This window comes from Dermacentor albipictus, chromosome 6, assembly GCF_038994185.2.
Source record: "Dermacentor albipictus isolate Rhodes 1998 colony chromosome 6, USDA_Dalb.pri_finalv2, whole genome shotgun sequence".
Taxonomy (NCBI): Eukaryota; Metazoa; Arthropoda; class Arachnida; order Ixodida; family Ixodidae; genus Dermacentor; species Dermacentor albipictus.
In genome coordinates, this window is record NC_091826.1 from 40,961,771 (window position 1) to 40,985,162 (window position 23,392).

Below are 23,392 nucleotides of genomic sequence, written 5' to 3' on the forward strand. Positions count from 1 at the left end.
CAATGCCATGAAGACTATAGAAATTCATGACGATCACGGCGATAAGACAACGTTGACGGCATGGGAATGACGATGCACAGAAAACGCCTCGACTAGGACTAACTAATAACGACAAAGGCGATGACACTGACAAGCAGACAATCAGGCGTTAAGATTTGATTACTGTTGCAGTAAAACGCATCAAAATGCATCAAATGTAAGCGGAGGGTTGGTCGCGTAGCTGTAGCAATGTCCGATGAAACGCGCGGCCTAAGCGGCCTCACTTTAGCTCAGTTCGCTTGACATCGCTGTAGGTGGTATGGGCCTTCGTCGTCATTTCTGCTCGCACACCTCACACGTTCGTAAGTGATAACAGCCGTTGTTTCAGTTCTCCACGGCAAAGATGTCGCCTTGTGGCGCAATGCCCGTGACACACGAACAATGCGCGGCGATACCATATCTCGCCAGGTAACGCCGCGGCCATCGGCTATTCCCACTCACGAACGCGCCCTAACCTCACCAGTTCTCTCCCTCCCAAATGTGTGCACACACACACACACACACACACACACACACACACACACACACACACACACACACACACACACACAGAACAAACGTACCAACGCTTACACACACGCACACCGAGGCACACAGAAACGCACAATCATAAGAACGCGCTGAAAATGCGTCGCGAGCTCTTACGTCAAGGCCGGCGATAACCTATCAGCGACGCAGAGCGTCAATCACCGACAGTCTCCATTTAAAGCGATGTGCCGGCCCCGCACGCTTAGTTTTACACCGAGGATCGTCCCAGCGTTGCACACCCCGCAACATCACACGCAATGGGTGAGTGGTTTACCCTCAAACACGCAGCTTTACGGGATGAGTGGCTTACCTCGTTCTACGACGCATCCGTTATCGTCCCAAGAAAATGTTACTACTAACGTTCGCCCCCCAAATTCGTCAAGAAAACGTGACGCACTTGGCCGCTCTTCAAAAATAAGATAGGAGATACGTAATGCTGCATTCCCCTCGTATGCCAGGTCGAGTAGTTGAGGTGCGGTGATAGGTTCTGCAATATACTGAGTTTTCTGCATCGACGCTTACTGGTATCACGTCGGGTGTTTCCGAACGAATTCTTTATAACTAACGTCGAGAATATAGCGCCACTTGAAATGTCCAGGTGTGTTATACCTGAAGAGGACAGACGCTACTTGCGCAACAAATTGCAACGCTGAGGAGGCTCACGGCAAGGTTCACTTATTACCTTCTTTTTTTAAAATGTATCACTGAACGTATACAGTTCAATTTCGAAACTTGAGTTTAGCAACAGCGAACTCGCGTCCTCTTATCAGGTGGTCCTAGGCCTCACGGCGCCTTCGAGATACCCACCCCCGAAATCAGCTATACAAACGCACAGGCTAAGCTCAAAAATGTTTCCTGTTCATTGCTAACTTAACCAGGAAAGATTAGCACCAAATAACGCTCGTTCGAAATTTCTTTTTTTGGCCCATGTCACTCTTAGGACGGTGGATTCCTTGTTTGGTGATTCTGGCCTTGGCGTGGTTAGGCCTAGCGGCAGCGTACTGTCCTGACGCGGCCAGACTGAGGCCATGCACGTGCGACCATTTTGGGATCAACTGTATGCGCGCCAACAGCACGGATCAGCTGAGACGGGCCTTCGGGAGCGGTAACACGACGACCCGAGAACACAACGAGCTGTGGATTCAGAAGACTCCCATCACGTCCTTCCCGAGCGGCGTGCTTGGAAACTTCAAGTTCTACGAGGTCCACTTGGAGCACAACGCCAACCTCAGCTCCTTCACGTTGGACGCTTTGGACAAGTTCAAGCAGCTCCTAAGCGTTCTAAGCGTCTACCGGAACGCCCTGCGGACGTTCGAGTTTGAAAAGTAAGCACGAGAGGCTTTGTCTTTTCGTTAGTTAGCGTAATTTAAAAATAAATAAATAAAGCTCCTGTCTAGTATCCGTGGTGGAAAAAGAATAGCGCAAATATTTAAACCGGGACGCAAGAAAAGACTGAACGACACACTAGCCGAGTATGAACTTACTTGTGAGAACACGCAAGTAGATTGACAACATGCAAGAAACAAATGCTGAGTGCTCCTAGACAGTGTTTTGTGATAGCGTCGCAATGATCCTTTTTTTTTTTCGGGGGATGACAAGTGATATGTAATCTGATTAGCATTCACTGACGCACGAGCACTTATTGCTTCCAGTGGTGGTGGTGGTGATAAACTTTATTGAAAGGGGGAAGGGTAAAGAGGGACGTGGCTGAGTGTTAGGGCTCAAGTAAGGCCCTGGGCCTGCTTGGCCATTTCCGCCCAGTCCACCAGTTCAAGTTGTCGGTCGACGTCCCCGGAACTGAGCCATGCTCTCCAGTCAGTCTCGCTGCTGACGGGGGGATGAGAAAACGGGAGCGAGGTGCATTCCCACATTATGGGTGTGAGTGTTCCTGTTTCCAAGTTTACTATGCGTCTATACAGGGCGTCCGAGTTAACTTGGACCACGATTAAAAAAAAACCAGGAGCTCTAGAGCAATTGTACCAACTGCATAATAGCGGCAGTAGTGTGTACTTACAGGCAGTATTTTTTATCATTAAGTATTAATTAGTTAATTGCCTTTAATGACTGAACACTAATTATTGCTTGAATCACAAGCATAATAATGACAATATATATATATATATATATATATATATATATATATATATATATATATATATATATATATATATATATATATATATATATATATATATTGTCATTATTATGACAATATAATATATTAATAATAATATAACAATTAATAATATAATATATATATATATATATATATATATATATATATATATATATATATATATATATATATATATATATATATATATACGCAGGAAAGACACGACGAACTTTTTGGAAGACTTCTTTTACTTAACGTTTTCGGCTGGTGGACCAGCCTTCGTCGGAGTACAGTAGTGTACAGTACTGTACTCTGACGAAGGCTGGTCCACCAGCCGAAAACGTTAAGTAAAAGAAGTCTTCCAAAATGTTCGTCGTGTCTTTCCTGCGTATGCTACGTCGGGTCCTGCGTGCTGAACTTTGAAGAAAACCCATATATATATATATATATATATATATGCAAGGGCGCCCGCATGCACACACGCACGCACGCACGCATGCCCACGCACGCAAGCATACACACACACACACAAACACGCACACACACCCATGCACCCAGACACACACACAGACACACACACAAACACGCACAAACACACACAACCACGCACACATACACATACGCACGCAAACCCGTTTTGTGGTTCATTCCAGCTAAATGTCGGCGTGTTTTAGACCACCTTAGATTTCGCTCCAATATGGTTACCTTAACGTGGGAAGTATGGACTCGAGCATTCTTTTTTTTTCATTAAAAAAAAATGTGACACCAGAAGGGTGCTTCGAACTTCGCGCATAGAAGTGAAATTTTCTCGTGAACAATAATTGATAAAATAACTATTGCTTTGGTCGATTACAGTCAAACTTGAATTCTGTTTTATAAAGACAGCTATCTTTCAGTAATGTTATAGTTTAATAATTTTATGTCATTTTGCACTACTATTAGCTATGAGGAAAGTCGCAAAATTCAGCCGTTCTAACATTCTTCAGCAAAAACAATGCCTTCATCAGGGCTTTATAGCTTTTTTTTTTTCAAATATAGGTTTGCAGGTGCGCGTATTGGATGATATAGTTAGGTAGGGAACAAGAAAAGCCAAAACGTTTCGTCAAAGTTGTGAGGAAGTTAGAAAAAATAGCTCTTTAAATCATTTGAGGCATCATTTTCGCAGTGTCACGGTCCAAGCAAAGGTATCACCTATTCCGCATCGCACTGATATGCTTCACCGCCAACTTTTAAAATGCTTTAAAATGTAATCTCGTTTTTTAAAAAGAATTAACACAATTTATCGTCTGGCCCCCTGCCCGGCCCAGGTCAGACGACTTGGCCTGGAGCAGGGCTCACCGCTATGCCCCTTGTACACCGGTAATGGCGGGATGAGTGGTAGACGACTGCTTTAAAAATGATCGGGCTTTACGTGCCAAAACCACTTTCTGATTATGAGGCACGCCGTAGTGGAGGACTCCGGAAATTTCGACCACCTGGGGCTCTTTATCGTGCACCTAAATCTAAGTACACGGGTGTTTTCGCACTTCGTCCCCATCGAAATGCGGCCGCCGTGCCCGGGATTCGATCACGAGACCTCGTGCTCAGCAGCCTAACACCATAGCCACTGAGCAACAACGGCGGGTGACGGTAGCTTTAAAACAGCACCAGGTAAGAAGACCTCCACCACGGTCACGACAACGAGATCCAGGAGGACATCATCGTTGCAAGGAGTTGGTTTAGAGACGGGGACGCCAGAAGTATCGAGCTGCATCGGTTGTGCCATTGTAATGAACGAGGCAATGGGACAAGCCACCCTTCTAACGGTTTTTTCGCTTCTGCCTTCTCTACCTCTCTTACCTCTCGCCCTCTGCTTCCCTTCATTATACATATATATATATATATATATATATATATATATATATATATATATATATATATATATATATATATATATATATATATGGTATGAGGAGGGCAGATAACCGATGGTCATTAAGGGTTACGGACTGGATTCCACGGGAAGGGAAGCGTAGCAGGGGGCGGCAGAAAGTTAGGTAGGGAGATGAGATTAAGAAGTTTGCAGGGACGGCATGGCCACAATTAGTACATGACCGGGGTTGTTGGAGAAATATGGGAGAGGCCTTTGCCTTGCAGTGGGCGTAACCAGGCTGATGATGATGATGATGATGATGATATAAACAATATTGCCAACATATGCAGGCTACAACGTTTCCCATTCCTGGTGGCTCTCAACATCGGCGGAAACCAGCTGTCCCGTATCCCGGCGTTCGCGTTCCATAACCAATTTCTGGAGAAGCTCGCGATAATGGACAACCCAATTACCTCCATCGGACGCGGGGCATTCTCCACCCTCACGAGACTCAAGGAGCTTGACCTCAGCGGCACCAGACTTGTCACGCTTGGACCACTCTCGCTCTCAATGCAGCGGGGACATCCGGAGCTTAGGGTAAGCAAACTAGCAGCTGTGGCGGTTCAAATGAAAAAAAGAAAACAGAACAGACGCGGGTGCATGCTAATTCCTTTCTGCAACTCCTTCTTCAGTTTAAGTATTGTAAAAATAGAAGTGTCGTCGTCTGCGAGGTCACTGGGTGTTGTGTTACACGAGTTTATGCCCCGAGAATAGCGCACAGACAACACAAGAAATAAACTTAGCAAAACCATTGGTATCCTTGCGAAAAATGTCAGCTCATACTACCAGTTGCCGCAAAAGCTTGCGTTATACGATACTCTCTCCACTGCTCGTCTGCGTTACTGCCGTCTTGTCTGGGCTACTTGTACAAAGAAATCGTTGCACAACTTAATAATACTTGAAAAAAAATGTCTCGCGGTGCACTGCAAATCTGCCGTAGAAAGCGCACACGTCCGAATTGTTTGCCAGATGTAACGTTCTAAAAGTTACAACCCTGTACAAATATCACCTCATGACAGCGTCTAGGTCGGAATCAATTCACAGCGGCAGCCACACTCGCGCTATAGCAAATTTATCTCATAATTCCGCCACACAACTAAGAAGACAAACCAGCTAGTGGTGTATCCCCAGGCCGCATAGGGAATCTTTCATTCACGTATAAACGACACACCGCTTGTGTCCCTGGTGTAGCAACCTCACAGCGACACTCGCGCACATAACACACGAATGTACCCACCGTCCGGGCGACGCAATTCCGCCACGAGTCACGACACAAACACTCACTACGTGGCCTTGGGAGGCGAGACTCTCCGAACTGGACCTCGAAAGCCAACTGGCGACCCTCGACCAGGCCCGGCGAGCCGCGATCGCCGGTGGAGCCCTGTCAGAGGGAGGAACCACCCAGGAATAAACCGCGCAACGGTTTCTGCAATAATAAAGTTCCTCCACCTCCTCCTCCCCCGGCCGCGTACTAATTAAGGACCCCAAGTATAACAGTAGTGCCTCAGGAGCTCATTGAGTAAGTTTAAACAAAGAGACGAAACTTTACGCATGGTAGTGAAAAAAATGCTATTCTAAATATGACATCATGAATACTTTTTTTCTCCACAATGGAACGTGAAAATTTTGTTAATTATACAGCTAAATCAGATCATCGCGTGGACTTGCTCTGCGTCACCTTGTTTCAGTTGCTGCCTTTGTAAGCGGAGGGTGGCGGGGCTGGTCAATCTGCTAAAATGCAGCTTTCTTTTTTTTTTCTCGCTGCACTCATCGTTTAGGTACATGTTGATATCTACTGATGTCCCAATATGGTAAAATGAAGCAATCTCGCAGTTACAGGCTTTAAACACAGATGAATACAGATGTGCAGTAGTGCCCGGGCGATGCAGCCTCCACTGAAAGAACAGCCTTGCAGCAGGTTTCCCTGTAGCGAGGCCCGACACGCATTATCGAAACAAGTACTTGCGATAAAATATTGTGGACTCTGTTAAATTCAAGTTTATTCTTGTTGAAAAATTGCAGAAAGGAATGTGAACCTCATAACTAAAACGTTTCTTTAACAGCGCTCATTTTCAGGCCTGTTTTATAGAAAACTGTCTCAAGGCCATAAAGTATTGGACGGTGCCTGTTAGCAATTACGTGGCATTGCTGATGTTGGGATGACTGCGAGTATGCAAATAAAGACACTGAACAATAGTGGAGCAACCGGCATGACCCAGTCGTTATCTAAAGGCTTCCCGCCTTTAGATAACGACTGCGTCATTTGGGACTGGGACTGCCCCAGTTGTATCAGAATAGTTGTGCACCATTGAGTAAATAAAGCCTGTGAATTATTGCGTGGCGTAGTGAGGCCTTGAAAGCGGGGTTACCTCCCAGTCACACTGTTAGAACGGCAGACTGTCCTCACAGCCTGAAGCCCTACCTACTTCTATGATTCTGTCCTCAAACACATACCAACGTAATACACAAAATAGGACCTTTTTCAAAGTATTTCATCTATATTGCAGGTTCTAGCTTCATTAAGATAATACAATATCCACAGTGAGCTATTAAAGTTGTTTGCGAATGATATTTTCATCCACGATATTAGGCGCCATAGCATTTCACTGTATGCCCCCCCCCCCCCCCCCTCCTACACCTATTCCTTAACTTGTTCAGCTATCCGGCCTCGAAGCGTTACCAACATAAATAACGAAGAAAAAGCATACGTTATTGGGGGTGAGGAATGTGCTTGCAGTGGCCACAGTATACTCATGATACTGCTAGGAAATTCCATCATCGAATCTGCGCATTTGTTTGCGCGGCGTCTCTACATCCTCAGAGTGAATTATTCGGAGAGGTTGCGCGCCCGAAACCAACAAACAAATACAGGGACAACGCGGAGAGTCGGGCGAGTTAGCAGAGTGCATTAAGACGCCCTTCCCGTCCCTAAACGACCACGAAAGAAGAGAAGAGGCCCACATAGCTCACTGATATGAGCGAAATGGTGAGGCATTTGTTGGTGGGTAAACCGCACAAAGACATTGTCCAGAGTCCGAAGTGCTCCGCTGCTGCATCTGCAGCTGATTCGCGCCATCTACTTTGGACATGCGGTGGGACAAAATTAAATTGCGAAAGAGTACCTAAAGGTGGTAAATTGAACAGTATTCAAGCCGAAGGCTATGAGCGATGGATTACGGACGAGACGTGTGAGTCACTATTGCAGAATTTCTATGAAGCGATCCTGCATGCTTGTACTTATTGTATTACCGACATTATGCTGCGTGGCAACCCAAGCGAATAATAAAAGATAAGGGAAAGTAAGAAGAACATGGACGAGAGCGTTCGCTTTATTCTCAATTTATGAAAAAGTGGAAGAGTGGCGAAGAGTGGTCCTTTTGAAACGCCCGCCATACGTTCATATGACGCCGTGTATTCCCACATCGTCTGAGGAAGAGGAGTAAGTTGGAGACAGCTACGGGATGATTCAGACGAGGCTTGCCGGCAATTCTTCCGCTATTGCGTCTCCTTCCGGAATGGGGCGATAAACATGCCACCGAGTTAATCGCAGCATCAGCAGATATAGTCTTACAAAGTCCAATCAAGGTGACTGTATAAGCAGAAGTAAAAAGCAATCCCTCCGCCAAGCTCACTCCGTAAACAATGTAAATATGTACTGCATGAAATTATCGGTGAAGGTTAAGGGCAATGCATGCAACACTACACCACTCACTGAAAAGCAAACTTAAGAGGTTTCACACCATGTGCTCGGGGCTGTATTAGTGTTTCCCTTTAAGGTAATGTTATGTTCAAAGGCTCAGAAAAGCACCTTTTGAGCAGTTCTCAATTCAAATGGTATACGCTCTAAAAACAGTTGCACCCTCCGAGGTGCATATTTTCCACACAACAATAGTCGACACCTGTCTTGCTTGTGTTTCCTTTCTTGAAAAAGCTGTGCTCGTTACTGTCTGGTCGAGAATGCTCTGTTACGCGCATGCCGTTATTACGCGCATGCGTAATTAAGCGCATGCCGTTACGCGCATGCCGTTCGTGACTTGGAAGTACCGGGCTCGCAGCGTTAAAGAAAAGAAATTCGGGCAAGACAGATGGCAATTATTGTGTTGTGTGGCAAATATACACCCCCATAGGGTGCAACTCGTTTTAGAGCGTACGATTGAATCGCGATATAACCATGTTGTAGCTCCACCGGAAAACTTCATTAAATCGCGAATACCGTTAATTCGAGGTTTTGAAGATTCATTATTAAAAACAACTTCACAAATTCCCAGAGCATTCCGGGTGGGTAATGTCTTCTTAGTAAGCATTTATAAACAAATCCTCAGCCTCCCAGCGCTCGTGCTTTGACAGCGGTTTTGCCACTCGAACTTTTCAGGCAGAAGGGCACTTGACATGTCTTCTGCCTCGGGTGACGCTGCTTTTTGCTAGATTTACTAGCAATACAGGCTCCATGTACTTTACTGAAACGGCCAAACACTTCAATAAATCGAAACTAGGTAACGAAGTTACTTCGTTAAACCGCGAAAAATAAATACTAATAAATAAATAAATAAATAATAAATAGTTCCTTACATCGCGAATTTAGTTAAATCATATGTGCTGAACAGCTGGAAATCGGTGATATAGTTGACACTTCGCTGAGGCCACTAATTCACGACAGCGATCTTTGACCACCATTTCTTTTGCGAGTAGTCAATCAGTTTCCCAGATGAAATGGCCACATGTGTATTGAGAGAATAATTTGTCAAAACTGATTTACGGTATCGCTTAATTGTCTATTTATTCTTGTGCCATCGTTTTCGCAGATTCAACTCAACCGGGCTCAGATCAGGGTCATTGACCCTACCGCATTTCATCTTTCGGCGCCCCTGGTGCTGAATCTGTCCCACAACAACCTCACTACGCTGGAACAGAGCGTCTTCGAAGATCTCGTCATACGAATGTACAACAACGCCAGGCGATTCAATCTCCTGCCATTACTCGGCCTCGAAGGTGACTCTTTAACATACCCGACAAATTCGATTATTATCAATTGGGAGCTTTCAGTCTTGCTTGACTGAGTACCCACTGAATGCTCGTTTTCTAGCCCCTATATTCAAGAATGCGTCACGCCGATTCTGTTCATCTCAAGCGGTTTGCTAAACGTCGAGTGAGATCCTCGAGCACGACAGCAGATTGCCACCGGCAATTCAGAAATTACTTGAACAATTCAAATGCACCCCTAGAAACATAACATTATACGTACGGGCATGTTGCTTATCCATAGTAAATAAGACAGTACCGAAAGAAAAGTGAGAAATTTCCAGAGTAGACGAAAAGCTTGATTTATTTCTCGTGCTGCTTCGTCTTTCATTCTGCATTGTTTCTTTATGTGTGCAGAGTCCACACTTGCAATTATTTTATTTAGTTCCCGTGGTTTTATTCCTTCTCAATGGCTCGGTAGATCTCCGCATTCCAGATATTGGCGGGATCAGCCCTCGGGTACTATGGTTTAGAAATGAATAGATTCAGAGAAAGATAATTTCTTATGAGTCAGCTTTTTTCGACAAACAAGCCGTTACAGTATCTGTTGAACACTCTAAAACGACTTTTCGAATACATCAATAACGTTCTCCCCTGCTTATTATCACACTAACCCCCACTCTTCCACTTCTTTTGTTACCATCCCAGGAAACCCCTTCACCTGCCGTGGATGCTCCTACGAATGGCTGACGCAGTACAGGTTCAACAGGCAGATGCAGGCCATTCTACACAAGTTCCGGTGTCCTGACGGCTCTGGCCTGTCCAGCATTAGCGCTCAGAGAATCTCCTGCCAGCCTTTGTGGAATTTTGCGAACATCGGCTAACTTATTTCACCCAAGCACACAGCATCAAAAGTAAATTAAACATTTCCACCATGATCTATCATGACCCTACACAACCATTATGTGCTCTTTCTATTCTGAACACCTCCAGTTCATCAAAGAAGAGTCCGAGCTTGAGCTCCAACATATGAACAATGCATAATGAATTAGGATCAGTACTTTTGAGAAGTCTCAAACAGGGGCTCTCTGGACCTCGCGATTACGGAGACACCGAAGAGCCGCAAGACACGGATTCAGGCAGGTAAGGCACATTTTCGGCGGCCCGGGTTTACCGATTCCGCGAGAAAAAAGAAGTTGGTTTTTAAGGACCCCGAGGTTTGGGACACGACGCTAGCTTGTGGAAGATGTTCTGCGGGTTATTTATGCAGTCAAGACCGGCAGCTGATAACTTTTGTCGCCGCGAAAGTGCAGAGTGACGCGGCAGTGCATCTGTTCGTTGGAGCAATCAAAAATGGGATTTTCCCTGCACAGTCCAGTGCCAAGGAGAGTTAGCGCATAATGCGCTCCACCCACTACGATGGTAGGCCGTTCGCGATAGCTATGCCCGGAGTTTAGGTTCCTGTGGAGGAGTTCCGAGTGTCTCTTTGGCTGCGGATGGTACGCGGTGGGTGTGAGGTAACGAATTGCCTCGCGCAAGTGAACAGACTGGGTGAACAGAGCCAACTCTAATTGCCGTCAGCAGTAACTAAGGGTCATTGACGGATGAACGAAACATGGCACCTAAGTTATGACAAGCACCGCGGCAACAGCGCCATAACGTCAGGGAGAATGGGGGTTCCGGCCTCGTGGTAAACTGGACGACGGACGAAAGCAAGTATAGGGCAAGCTTTCGCACCGGGGAAGAGGTCCTAGCATGTTTAGACGGGCCACTGTGAGCGGGCCACTGGGTTGCAGGAACGTTTGGGCAATGCGGTCTATAGGTATGCTAGGACCTTAGCCCACGCTGATAGACTTCGCAGGGAGGAAACCTCTTTCCTCACGCATATGGCGGGGAGGAAACCAGTTTCGAGCGCCGTGCGGTAGATGGCACAAACATAGTGTCTGGCCGCCGTGGCGCTCGTGTACAACGTGTGAACTCGTGCCCACGAAGCGAGGTAACGAGCGCGCCGCAGAACATACGGCAAACCGTCGTCTGCTCACCCATTCAGTTGCTCACGCGCAGTTGTGCATCGAAGCCACACCGCGCTTTCAAGCCCATACACGGCTTGTAAACACCAATTCTGCGTGTCTCCAGTATTTGAGACAGTCGCACCTGCGCACAAACTTCGGGCGAATATTGAAATGAATTTCTCGTGGCGTCCCCTCACTATCCTGGTTGCTGCTCTTTGCCACCACTGCGCTCCGTAACGATGCTACGCACGTGCATCGGTCCCAACTGCAAAAGGAAGCTCACAACGCTTCTCCGCTGGGATAAAGTTCCCACCATTCGAATCTAGATATATACTTTGTTGCTTAAAATGACGCACATTTTGTCCCAGCAGACGACAAAATGTCAGAGCTTACAGCATGGCACATCGGGCCATACATTCCAACTTGTTCCATGCTGAGATAGTCAGGAGAACATGCTGCTCTTTGCTAGAAGAACATGGGAGGAGTGCTGCTGGGCATGTTTGTGCGTGACAGTTTGAAAGTTTCGTGGCAGCTAACGAGCTTTGACACGGGGCTGACGAAACTGACGTGCGAGCGCGAAGCCCCAGCCATAGAGCCTCGGCCTCCGAGGTCGTCCGGGCCCACTGTACCATCTCGGGGGCACGACTGGATTTGACAATGTTTTAAGCAGCCTACGACAGATGGCGCACCGGGCACAGCAGCATCAGTGGTGGAGGGTAGCGAGCGGACGTTCATGAACCTTTAGACTGAACAGTCGGTAGTGACAATTTAGACTTCTGCTATTTTTAGTGTCTTCTTTATTACAGCGGAAGATGTATATGACTAACCTTTCGTAGTTTTGTCGGCGTCTGGCAAAAGAAACGGGATTAGTCATTTTTAACATACACATACACAATGGGCTTCATTGTTTGCTTCGTGTGTGATCACGTACGGGTGCAGTGCGTCGGCGCAGATGTCGAAATACGGAACAGATTAGAACGCTCGCCGTGAAAAATAGCGTGACGTCAAAGTTATCGTAGTATTTAGCAGGAGATGTATCGGCGCTAAAACCAGCTGTGTTATTGATGGGGGGGCACGTATAGTTCGTACACCCGAAGAACAACATGCGTACGAGAAGCGCCAGAGGTAACAGCAACGGGAATGTAAACGGCACTGTCACGAAACGACCACCGACGAAGAACGTTCCCGCGATGCTGAACGAAAACGACAATCGCGAGACCGGGCAACCATTCCACTTTGCGAAGATCGAATGGCAGCGAAATCACCTTGCTTTTTGTTTGAGAGCTTTGACAGTCGTCAGCTTTCACTGCCATTCCATCTTCACAGATAGGAATTGTTGTGATTTTGTTATTTTGTTTTGTAACACTGTTTTCTTATTGTTTTAATACTTGCTATCACTGCTAGAGCGCAGCACTAGCACCCGTCTTTTAAAGGGTGAACCCACATCAACATCATCAACATCACATCGAGATCACCGTAGAGCGCTGGGCGTGCCTTTGTCGTGACATTACCTGGCCGAGGGGTAGGGGGAAGTTACTCCTCCTGAGTTTTACTCCGTGAACAGGCGATGATGTGCCGGCGCAACCTGTGCTTCCAGAAGTCTGCAGCCGTTACAGCAGGGCTGAGGGGGACGCTTGAGTGGTGGGCACTTTTTGCAAGGGTGTCGGCCTCTTCACTGCCCGGGATCCCCACGTTTGCTGGTAGCCAATGCAGGGACAGTGAGCCTACACCTCCGGTCGAACCGACTGGGCCCTCCCGGCCGGGCTGCTCTAATGCTACTGGGACGACCCTCTACCTTTCTCCCTCCTACCCTATCTTTCTTTTAACCCCATCTCCACCACTCTGCTGGCACTGAGCCGTCCTCCCGCATGGGTTGCAGAAGATAGTGCCAGCCTTTCCTCCTTTCCCACAAGAACCACTTTTCTTTCTCCGTGAACAACACACACGTAGTGCATACTTTCAGCTGGTTTATTTGACATCCCTGTGGTCACAATCTCTGCTCACACGTGTGACACTTGAGCATGCGCACTGCACTCATCTCCCATTCAAAAAGCGATCTTAATTCTCCGTCAGTGTCACGAACGGTACACACACATTTTTATTTCTATTCGCGTATCATCTTGACCTCGATAATAAGCCTAGAACATTGATAGCCATTCCAAGCGAGAACTGCACAGCTCACAAATTTGTGAGTACAGGTGCACTTTTGGCAGCGATCGACGAGTTTTTCAATTTATAATTCAGCATTTCTATTTGCTATTTAATGACAAATAGAGCTGCTCGCAAATCATCTGCGGAACTCATCTCCACAAATCTTTGTCGTCATACGTTAGTATTAGATTTCAATAAAAACGCCACATTAAGAGAAACAACAAATAAAGATGGGTCATGGTAAGCCCTTCATTTCATTCTCTTATTTTTTATAACTGAGATAAAAACTTACAAGAAGCTTTTCACATGGACATGCTTTGCAGGAAATGTGTCGCATCGGAAAAATCAAATTCTGTGATTTTACGTTCCCAAAACTACGATCTGATTATGAGAAATGCCGAAGCGCGCGACTTCGAATTACTTTTGACCACCCGGGGATTTTTTAAGATTTTTAAAATGGTGCACTATATTACAATACCGGGAATTGCAATTGTTAACGTACGTTATCCGCAATGAAAGCATTCCTGTGTATATCCTAGACCTGTTGAGCCTGTACTCTGTCTGTTGTAGTTCTGCTTTACTTGTACCCAGTATACATTCTTGCAACACTGTTAATGGAATACTAACTAAACAACAGGTGAAGCTTCCTTGAATGTAACGCATATAGGTAAACATACTCTCAAAGTCACGGCAACCATTCGTAATGTAGCGCTACGTGCGCAGTGCATTAATTCACTTCTCAGTACCCAACTGCTGTTTACCTGTGTGCGACCAGCGAGTAATGCGATGCAACGTGCTAGTGTTACACTCTTCTAAACACAGCTATTAAAACAGTGGCGACATTTGGTTCAAATAGAGACGGTAGGCGCGGAACATACGATATCTTTATATAAGCTCGTTTTCGCTTAAGTCGATCTTGCGGAAAAAAGTCTTATACTGGATTCTTTAATAGTGACGTTAAAATACAATTTATCCACGACGGCTTGCTCACAACACGTGCGCAGTGTTCATTACATTAGGAACAATCAAACACGTTGTGGGGCTAGTTGGTGCATAGCTTTCAAAAGATGAATCGCCAAAAGTGACAGCACACTAAGCAGGAACCAAGACAGGACAATGCGCTTCCTGTCTGTGTTCCGGCTCAGTTTGCTGTCACTTTCGGCGCTTCATCTTTAGGAAGAACTACGCTCATTATTATCCAATGCGAAAGGGCGAATTTCGGGGAGAAGCCTGGTACGACACATTTTTTTATACAGTTTCTACGGCGTGCAAACAGTCGGAAATATTGAGCTTTAGTCCAAAACGAAGTACCCTACGCATACGAAATGGCTAGATCAGAGAAACTAAAGTGAATCAAAGATTGTATTTTAGGTATATTTCACTATTCCATTAACACATAGGTGTGCATTATAGACGCCTGTGAACCGGCACTATTTGTTGAGGTTTCATGCTGGAAGTTTTCTGTTACGCTGAAGTGAGATGCGCATCCTCAGTCATAACGCAGATTATAACAGCCCGTTCGCTGGTGCTTACATTCGGTGCACATAGAACCATAGGATATTCTATGGGGCGCATGTTCCAACTAACGTTAGTGAAGTGGTTCAAATAAATTAAATACTTCAAAACCACCGTGCAAAGCGCGATCTTAATCCCTAGATTCTTAGGTCACCATCCCGTGAACACCGAACACCGTACGTCTTATAAACGTATATTGCACTGTGTTTTTTTTTAATTTTTTTCTCCTTTGAACAAACTTCGCGGATGCTAGCTGGGACACATGACATATCCACAAATATGTACACCGAGATAGCGACCAACCAAGCAACAAGGCAGCCGTTGGAAACCCGGGAAAGTCAGCAAAGAAAGCTTCGCACTAAAATACACACGTTTTGTCTACTTCCGCATCCTGTATTTGCCGGGAAGAACAATATAAGCGTTCAGTTGGAGCGCAGTTTGCCAGCGTAGATGTAACTGCTCCAAATGGCGGGTGCGATTCACTGTCCTCTCTTTAGCTCAGCTCACACGCGATTGCCGTGGGCAACGCCCTCTCTCGGCGACACATTTGCTCGTTCACCTCGCATGTTGATAACTGATAAGAGCCGTTGTTTCAATCCTTCGTGGCAAACGTGTCTCCCACGTTGCGCAAAGCCCATGACCAAGAACAATTCGAGGGGCGATGACATATCTCGTCGACTAACGTGGCAGCTGTCAGTTGTTCCCGTGTATTGTAGTACAGAGATAACGACAAGGCGATGGCTTCGCGGTGGCCCATCACCGCCGGGTTTCGCGCGGGCGCAGGTCAGCTCTTTTGCGCGGTATAGTGGTTCCACAGTACAAGAAACACTCTGCCATGGCCGCCAAATTCTCTCGCAAGCACACGTATAGACGCACACGCATACCCTACGAAGTGTGAAACGGGTGCCCTGACCAGCGCCCGAAGACAGTGGCGCTTTGCGGGCTTTGCCTTCAGTTTAACTTTTAGTTGGTGGGAAAACGAACAGAAGCGAGAACATTCTGCGCCGAAGCCGTCGAAGTTTTGCATGGTGCCGCTTCCGAAGTCAGGTGTCGCGGGCATTCTTGCAGCGGGACAGGACATTGAGGTCGACAAGACGAACATATTGTCTATTATATCGCCTTGAAGAATTTCGCTTGCACCGTGGAAATGTCTGATCTAATAGAAAAAATGAAAAAGAAAACATTTGGACAATACATCTCTCCGTGCTCGTTTACTTCTCAAGACGTGTAAAATAAAATTAAAAAAAAAACGCATGAAATAAGAAATACAACTCTGGTTACGTTAAACGGAGCCTTCTATCTTCTAAACTCCCTCTTAAAAAAGATGTATTATTGAGGCTCTTCCTACTTTCATCCCCATAGTGCCAGGTAGCGAAATGGAGGACGCTGAACATTTCTACACCACTGTAAGGGAGCACAATTTCAGGGATGTAGTCTCAAGGCCGGTTGCAGCCCTTAAAATGCCATTTTCGGCTTATTTCCCTTTACAGTGTAACCTCTTCAATTCTACAAATTCCAAATATGAAGCATATGCCTATATGCCCCGATATGGGCACACGCTCAAATTCACCCACAACAAACGTAACCTCATTCATTCAGACACAAGGAACACACACCGAAACTAGCAATAGCACAGACATGTCGAGAATCCGGGGTTATTTCTTGCCTGAAGGCTGACGACACTCGATCGGTGACGATGACGATTGGCTGCATCCATCGAAAGCAGGCACCCTGCAGGTTGCAGTTAGTTTTCTATTAAGGATCGTCCGATTATGGCATCCATCGCAATGTGACAACCAATGTATACGTGGCTTACCCTGAACCACACCGCTTTAAGGCTAAGTGACGTGCCTTGTGCTGTGGCGCAGGCGAATGTAAAAAAAAAAAAAGCTTATACAGACGGCGTACTCCAAATTCATTACGAAGACGTGAGGCATATGTGCCGTTTTCAGGAACGTGGTACAAATTGTGACATTTATTGCTGCATTCGATCGCCTTGTATTCTAAGCAGTGGACTGGAGGCGATAGCTTGTTCTTATAGTTAGTAGTCCCAGGGTTAAAAAAAAAAATTATCGGGTTTTACGTGCCAAAACCACTTTCTGATTATGAGGCACGCCGTAGTGGAGGACTCCAGAAATTTCGACCACCTGGGGTTCTTTAACGTGCACCTAAATCTAAGTACACGGGTGTTTTCGCATTTCGCCCCCATCGAAATGCGGCCGCCGTGGCCGGGATTCGATCCCGCGACCTCGTGCTCAGCAGCCTAACACCATAGCCACTGAGCAACCACGGCGGGTAGTCCCAGGGTTAGTTGTAGTAGATAAACATAAATATATCCCAGAAAGTGGATGGCGAAACGGCGCCAGGTAGCTCAGTTGGTGAGAGCACCACGCACGTAGACGTGGGCTCGTATCCCACATGCGGCAGGCTCTTCTTTTCGTCCACTTTCATATACGCGTGTTTATCATTTGTTTATTTAAATTGGGAACTGTACCTAATTTAAGCCATGCTGAACTTGTCCCGTGGCCGAAACGTACGTACAGTCTTGGTATTTTTCTCCTACGTACTTCCAATCTTTGAAGTATTATATATATATATATATATATATATATATATATATATATATATATATATATATATACGTACATACATACATACGTACATACATACATACATACATACATACATACATACATACATACATACATACATACATACATACATACACACATATGGGTGCATGAATTGACTGAACGACGCAAAATGGTGACTACAAATTGATCTACTCAGAAAACATAAGGTGCATGGAAAACATGCAAGAGACAGCTCCCTCTCCTTTTTTCAAGACTAGAACCAACGCTCAAAAGGGCAAGTGATGGAGAAAGACGAGATCGCTGACTCGCAAGTGACACTTTATTGGCGAAAACATCTTTCCTATGCACAAGAAAAACACGCATGCGCCAGGCAGTGCAAGACAATGCAAATGACGTATCCGCTGGTAATCATTCATCAGGGAAGTCCAGCGTCGAGCCACATGATTGACGTTCCACTCATACACGTGTCCGTGTCCTTGTTTTTGTGTGACGCCTGATTGCGAGCCGAGCAGTAAGAACAGGCACGTGCGGCTGCCGGGCGTTTCAGAGGCCGCATGGCGGTGAGTGGAGGTTTGCAATGAAGCGGTCGCCATAGGCAGATGCTAGCAGCTTGAAAAGGGCGACGAAAACCACACTACATTCGTCACGGGACCGCTAAGCGCACCCTTCAAAATTGTTTCACGCTATGACAGAATCGGCGATAAGCCACTTCGCAAGGGACCTTATCACGTCATCTGACCATGCATTAAGGTTGCCTAAATAATCCGCGGAGTCTATTCATACTACAAGGTCGTTTGAGGAGCCGTGAAATTCCGGAAGAGCCCGTTCAGCTGGCGTAAGCAGTCGCTGCGCGCGACCACGCAGGTAAAGAGAAACAGAAAAAAAAGGGAAAGGCAGGGAGGTTAACCGGGTGGGAAGATCCGGTTTGCTACACTACGATGGGGATAGAGGGCAGGGGGCGGTAAAGTGATAGAGACAGCGATTGCTTGCAGCTGCTGCATAGATGTAAGGGTGTCACCACATCTTTCGAAGGAAGCTTCGGTAGGGAACCAGCCAAGATGCTGCGTGCAGGAGCCTTCGATAGGCCCGCGATACTAGGAATTCAAGAACGTACGGTTCAGGAGTGGAATATAGATGAAAGTGCACCATGCAAGGTGGTGTTCCCCATGGTCCCGGCAGCGGGATCCAGCAGGGCATCATCGCTTCTAGGGAGAGTTTGACGTCGAAACGCTTGTATTCACAGCGTCTGTCGGTTGCGCCGTTATAAGGAAAGAAACAGGCCAAGCCGTTCATTTATGCGTCTCTCTTTCACATCGCTTCTTCCCTCCCTATTTTACTCTTCCCACCCTGTTTCCATTGTATCCATTTTCGTTTCGCTTAATTTATCATTTGTACGTTTCGATTTTTTCTTGGCGTCATTCCCTGGCGACTTTCTGCTGTTATGACCCTGAAAAATGTGGCCCCTTGGTTCACCCTTTTTCATTTCTTTACATAGCAAAATGTTCGACTTCTTCAGCTTTGTAGCCTTAGGAGGTAGCTTACGAGCATTTACTCGCCATTTGCTTTCTCCCAAGTTCACAATAAAAGTAGCGTCACATACCATGTTCCATCACGTTTCACGACGTTCCATGTCGTTCACGTTCCATCTGCTACATCCAGCGCTATGGCCGTACGTTGTGGCACTGGCTAACGGCTCGCAGACATAAATCGAGTACACAAATAATATTCAAGAAAGTGGGTGCGAAAGCGGCACATTGAAGTAGGTCAATTCCTCTCATGGCGCACGTAATGCGAAGACGTGGGTTCGTAACCCACCCGCGGTCAATTGTCCTTTCACGCAAATTGATAAGGCTGTATCTATCCTTTTTACGTTGCAATTAGTGCAAGTAATTCAGGTTTTTCCTCTGACGTTATTTCCCGTTAGATTCATATGATTATGATTATATATATATGTATATATATATATATATATATATATATATATATATATATATATATATATATATATATATATATATATATATATATATATATAATGCCTCAGCCAGCGTTAGCCACACGGTTCAACAACAACAACAACAAAAGGTTGACATAACACGTTGGACGATACGATATTTAAGACCTACGGTACTTCTTCGTCAGACCACCGAAGTCCAAACATCGTAGGTTTTATATTCGTATCTTGCACTATGTTTTTCAGTTTTTTGGTTTTCCTGGAACAACTTGGATAAAATTAGCTGGGACTCCCTGTTTAAGGTATATGCACTTTCTCGAAGGTGACGACCCACCAAGCGAAACTTTAGTAGACCTGACTTTTTGTGTCGTTTTTGTCTTCACTTGCGTACTGCATTCAGCGGACTCATTGAGCTTTTTACTATATATATATATATATATATATATATATATATATATATATATATATATATATATATATATATATATATATATATATATATATATATATTGCGACGTTGTAGTGACGGTGGACAACACAGCAGCAAGGCTGTGAATGACAGGACTAACTTCCTATTGGGCTAACCTGTGGTCATAAAAGCAGGCGACACCCGAAGCACAACGATAGCAGGGGGCGCTGTCGGCGACCATCGAAATCTGCGTCGGCTATTAGCACTAGGCTCAATGAACCTTGCAGCGTAACTGCTACGCTCACGCAAGGTATAGAATGTAGACCAGTATTCCATTCGCACACAGAACTTCATTAAACGAGGTTCGTCGACAGCAAAGATAAGTAAAACCATCCATAACATTCGACAAGCTTCCGATAAAGAAATGCGCGCCTTGCGCTCAGCGAAAAGCTTTGACATTTGGCCGCCGGTGAACTGCGGTCACCGGATAAAGATAAAAAGTATACGTGTCAATATTATATATATGTACGGCCTAAATACTGTCAATGATGAGAGGGCGTGACTTCGCGAATGCGCAGTGACTACCCATGTTACCTACGAGTAGTCTCATTAGCCTCCTGCTCTTTCTCAGACTTCCTTTTTTTTAGTTAGTTTTCTTTCTCTGTTTACCTTCATATATGGAAAAAACTGTGCGTCGAGCAGTTACTACAGTGCTTGAAAAAGGTGGGTTCACCCACCGAAACCGCTGACGTAAATAAATCAAATAAAACAGTGAACGCATCTGATCGTTTTTTAAAATATGATTGGCGCATTGAAAAGTCCGGTTGGCCGCTGTCGAGCGGTAAGGAGTGCTATCGTGAGCACTTTGAGCTCACGGAAAGGGGGGGGGGGGGGAGGGAAGCTCTTCCGCTAACTTTTGGCACTCCGACCACGACTGCATTTATCAAAAACGGCAGCTTAGGGTAGTTCACTGGCCGGCGATAGCCGATAAGACGGCACGAGCACAGTAACTTTCAGCTAGTCATTCTTTTCCAGACACGCTTTTTTTTTTGAGAGCGCAGCTTTTATGTGCCCGTTCCTGCATTTAGTGTAAGGTATCTTCGGATATAATACCTTATGTATATTTTATGGAGCGCATCGTGTCCCGCGTTCCAGGGAGACGTACAGATCTGGCTAGAAAGTAGCTCTCGAATGTTTACGCTTCAAAACAGTGCAGCTATTAGCCATGTTTCAGTGCGCAAGGTTATCAGAAAGCGCAATGTCAAAAGGCTTTACCAATGCGCGCTGGTGATGCGGAGTTCCACAATTTGTATCAAGAGACGCATGGTGGAAGTGCCAACAGTTCTTAGAACAGCATCCTCCTTTCCAATTCGTTTCCGACGGCGGCCGCCACGCATCACCCATGGCAGGTTCGATGCTATCTGACACGCGCTCCTGTGTTCCCGATCATACTGCTCACGATAGTGCATAGGACCGACAGGACGATGCCTTAATGAACGCGTAAGAGAACATCATTTAAAATGTGAAGAATTTTCGTGACGGGGGTTCTTGTGTTCCACTGTCACTAATGTGGCTGCTCCCTTCAGTTGCATTATCGCGTGATGTTCCTCAAGCACAGATATAAACATGTGCGCGCAATTCTTGAGGGTCGGGCTACCATTCGGAGTGGTGAAAGCTGTACGCTCCGGAAGTGCTCCGTTCCCCGTAGCAACAAAGCTCGTTGCATGAACCATAAGCTACAAGAACGCTACAAAGTTCCAGATTTGCTCACCTTTCAAGATGTGACTTAGCCAGCAAACGGGCCTTCGTCTCGCTGGCACCACGGCGCCGATGCTCGCCTCGGAGCTAACGCTGTCAATTGCCGATGAACTCCAGCACACGGAAAGCACAATTTTCGACAAATTCTTTCACACAGTGTGATTCGAAGCCACAATACCAGGCTTTTGAAAAGAGCGTGCGAACAGGACAGAACGAAGGCACCTCGGATGGGCGCTGTAGTACGACACTTTTGACACTGGCGTAGTACAGGAAAAATGCGGCGCACTAATAGCGTTACACGGGTTCAGAGGTGTTGTGATGGTAAACGCACACGATAAGGACCACATTTTGTCCTGGCACTTCCAAAATGTAACTATATTACCGCCTGGTTGCAACGAACACTCATGGCCAGCAGCGTGGCCCCCAGCTCAATCTGCTCAACCTACTAAAGACAGGAGAATAGCAGGGAAAACATCCAGTAATTTTACCGGGCAACGCCATAATGCGGCAGCGCCGTACTGCGGTTAACAACGCGGCTGTAGTCTCCAAGATCTGCATTCACTGCAGCAGCATGCACTTTGGAAAAGCACGGCCTTTGATATTCAAATTTGTTATTCAGCGGAAGTCGTAGCTGGGAGGAAGGCATGTATTCAAATACCGATTATTGAGCTTAAGGTGCCTGGGTGTGCTGTCCTTTTCTGCAGCGTAGCTGTTAAGGGCTAGATCCCCTCGGATCGTGCCCGTGTGTAGACACAAGAGGCGGGCGAATATACGGGCGGACACAACACACGTGGGCGGCTATCGAAAATAGTGCGATGCCGGGCCGACCCGTGGTGGATGTGAAGCGGGCGTTAAGTACTCTTCATACGTGCGCCGATCCTGAAGATAGTGGAATGCAGGGCCGACCCGGGCGGAGGTGCAGTTCGCCATTAAGTCGCCACATACAGTTTCGCTGGTCATCCTTCTTTAGAATGGAAGGGCATTGTGATTTTTTAAGCATACATACATACATACATACATACATACATACATACATACATACATACATACATACATACATACATACATACATACATACATACATGCATGCATGCATGCATGCATGCATGCATGCATACATACATACATACATACATACATACATACATACATACATACATACATACATACATACATACATACATACATACATACATACATACATACATACATACATACATACATACATACGAATGCCCCCACACACATGCTTTCATCCCCTGTCTAGCTCTTCTACATGAACGGCTTTTCACACTTCACACAGACAGACAGACAGACAGACAGACAGACAGACAGACAGACAGACAGACAGACAGACAGACAGACAGACAGACAGACAGACAGACAGACAGACAGACAGACAGACAGACAGACAGACAGACAGACAGACAGACAGACAGACAGAC

The 23,392-nt window shown here is 45.9% G+C and overlaps 1 protein-coding gene and 1 long non-coding RNA gene across 3 annotated transcripts in view; one reads left to right on the forward strand and one right to left on the reverse strand.

Annotated features, from left to right (window-relative positions):
* LOC139061008 (uncharacterized) overlaps positions 1–22,405 on the reverse strand; it is a 122,724-nt gene extending 100,319 nt beyond the window's left edge. For both annotated transcript variants that reach the window (XR_011515136.1, XR_011515135.1), the window contains exon 1: positions 21,961–22,405. This is a non-coding gene — a long non-coding RNA (uncharacterized lncRNA). The remainder of the gene's footprint in view (positions 1–21,960) is intronic.
* On the forward strand, positions 737–10,515 carry LOC135916316 (leucine-rich repeat and immunoglobulin-like domain-containing nogo receptor-interacting protein 2). The gene is made up of 5 exons (XM_065449649.2): positions 737–828; positions 1,508–1,892; positions 4,886–5,132; positions 9,398–9,584; positions 10,263–10,515. Exons 1-5 carry the CDS (start codon positions 825–827, stop codon positions 10,436–10,438), a joined length of 999 nt encoding a protein of 332 aa, XP_065305721.2. The 5' UTR covers positions 737–824; the 3' UTR covers positions 10,439–10,515.
* Positions 22,406–23,392: the final 987 nt, after the last annotated feature.

What these genes read in the sequence shown, in the direction of transcription:
- LOC135916316 (XM_065449649.2), top strand. An exon ending in CGGACGTTCGAGTTTGAAAA is followed by an intron (nt 1,893 to 4,885) that starts GTAAGCACGAGA and finishes CAACATATGCAG; the next exon opens with GCTACAACGTTTCCCATTCC. An exon ending in GCCATTACTCGGCCTCGAAG is followed by an intron (nt 9,585 to 10,262) that starts GTGACTCTTTAA and finishes TTACCATCCCAG; the next exon opens with GAAACCCCTTCACCTGCCGT.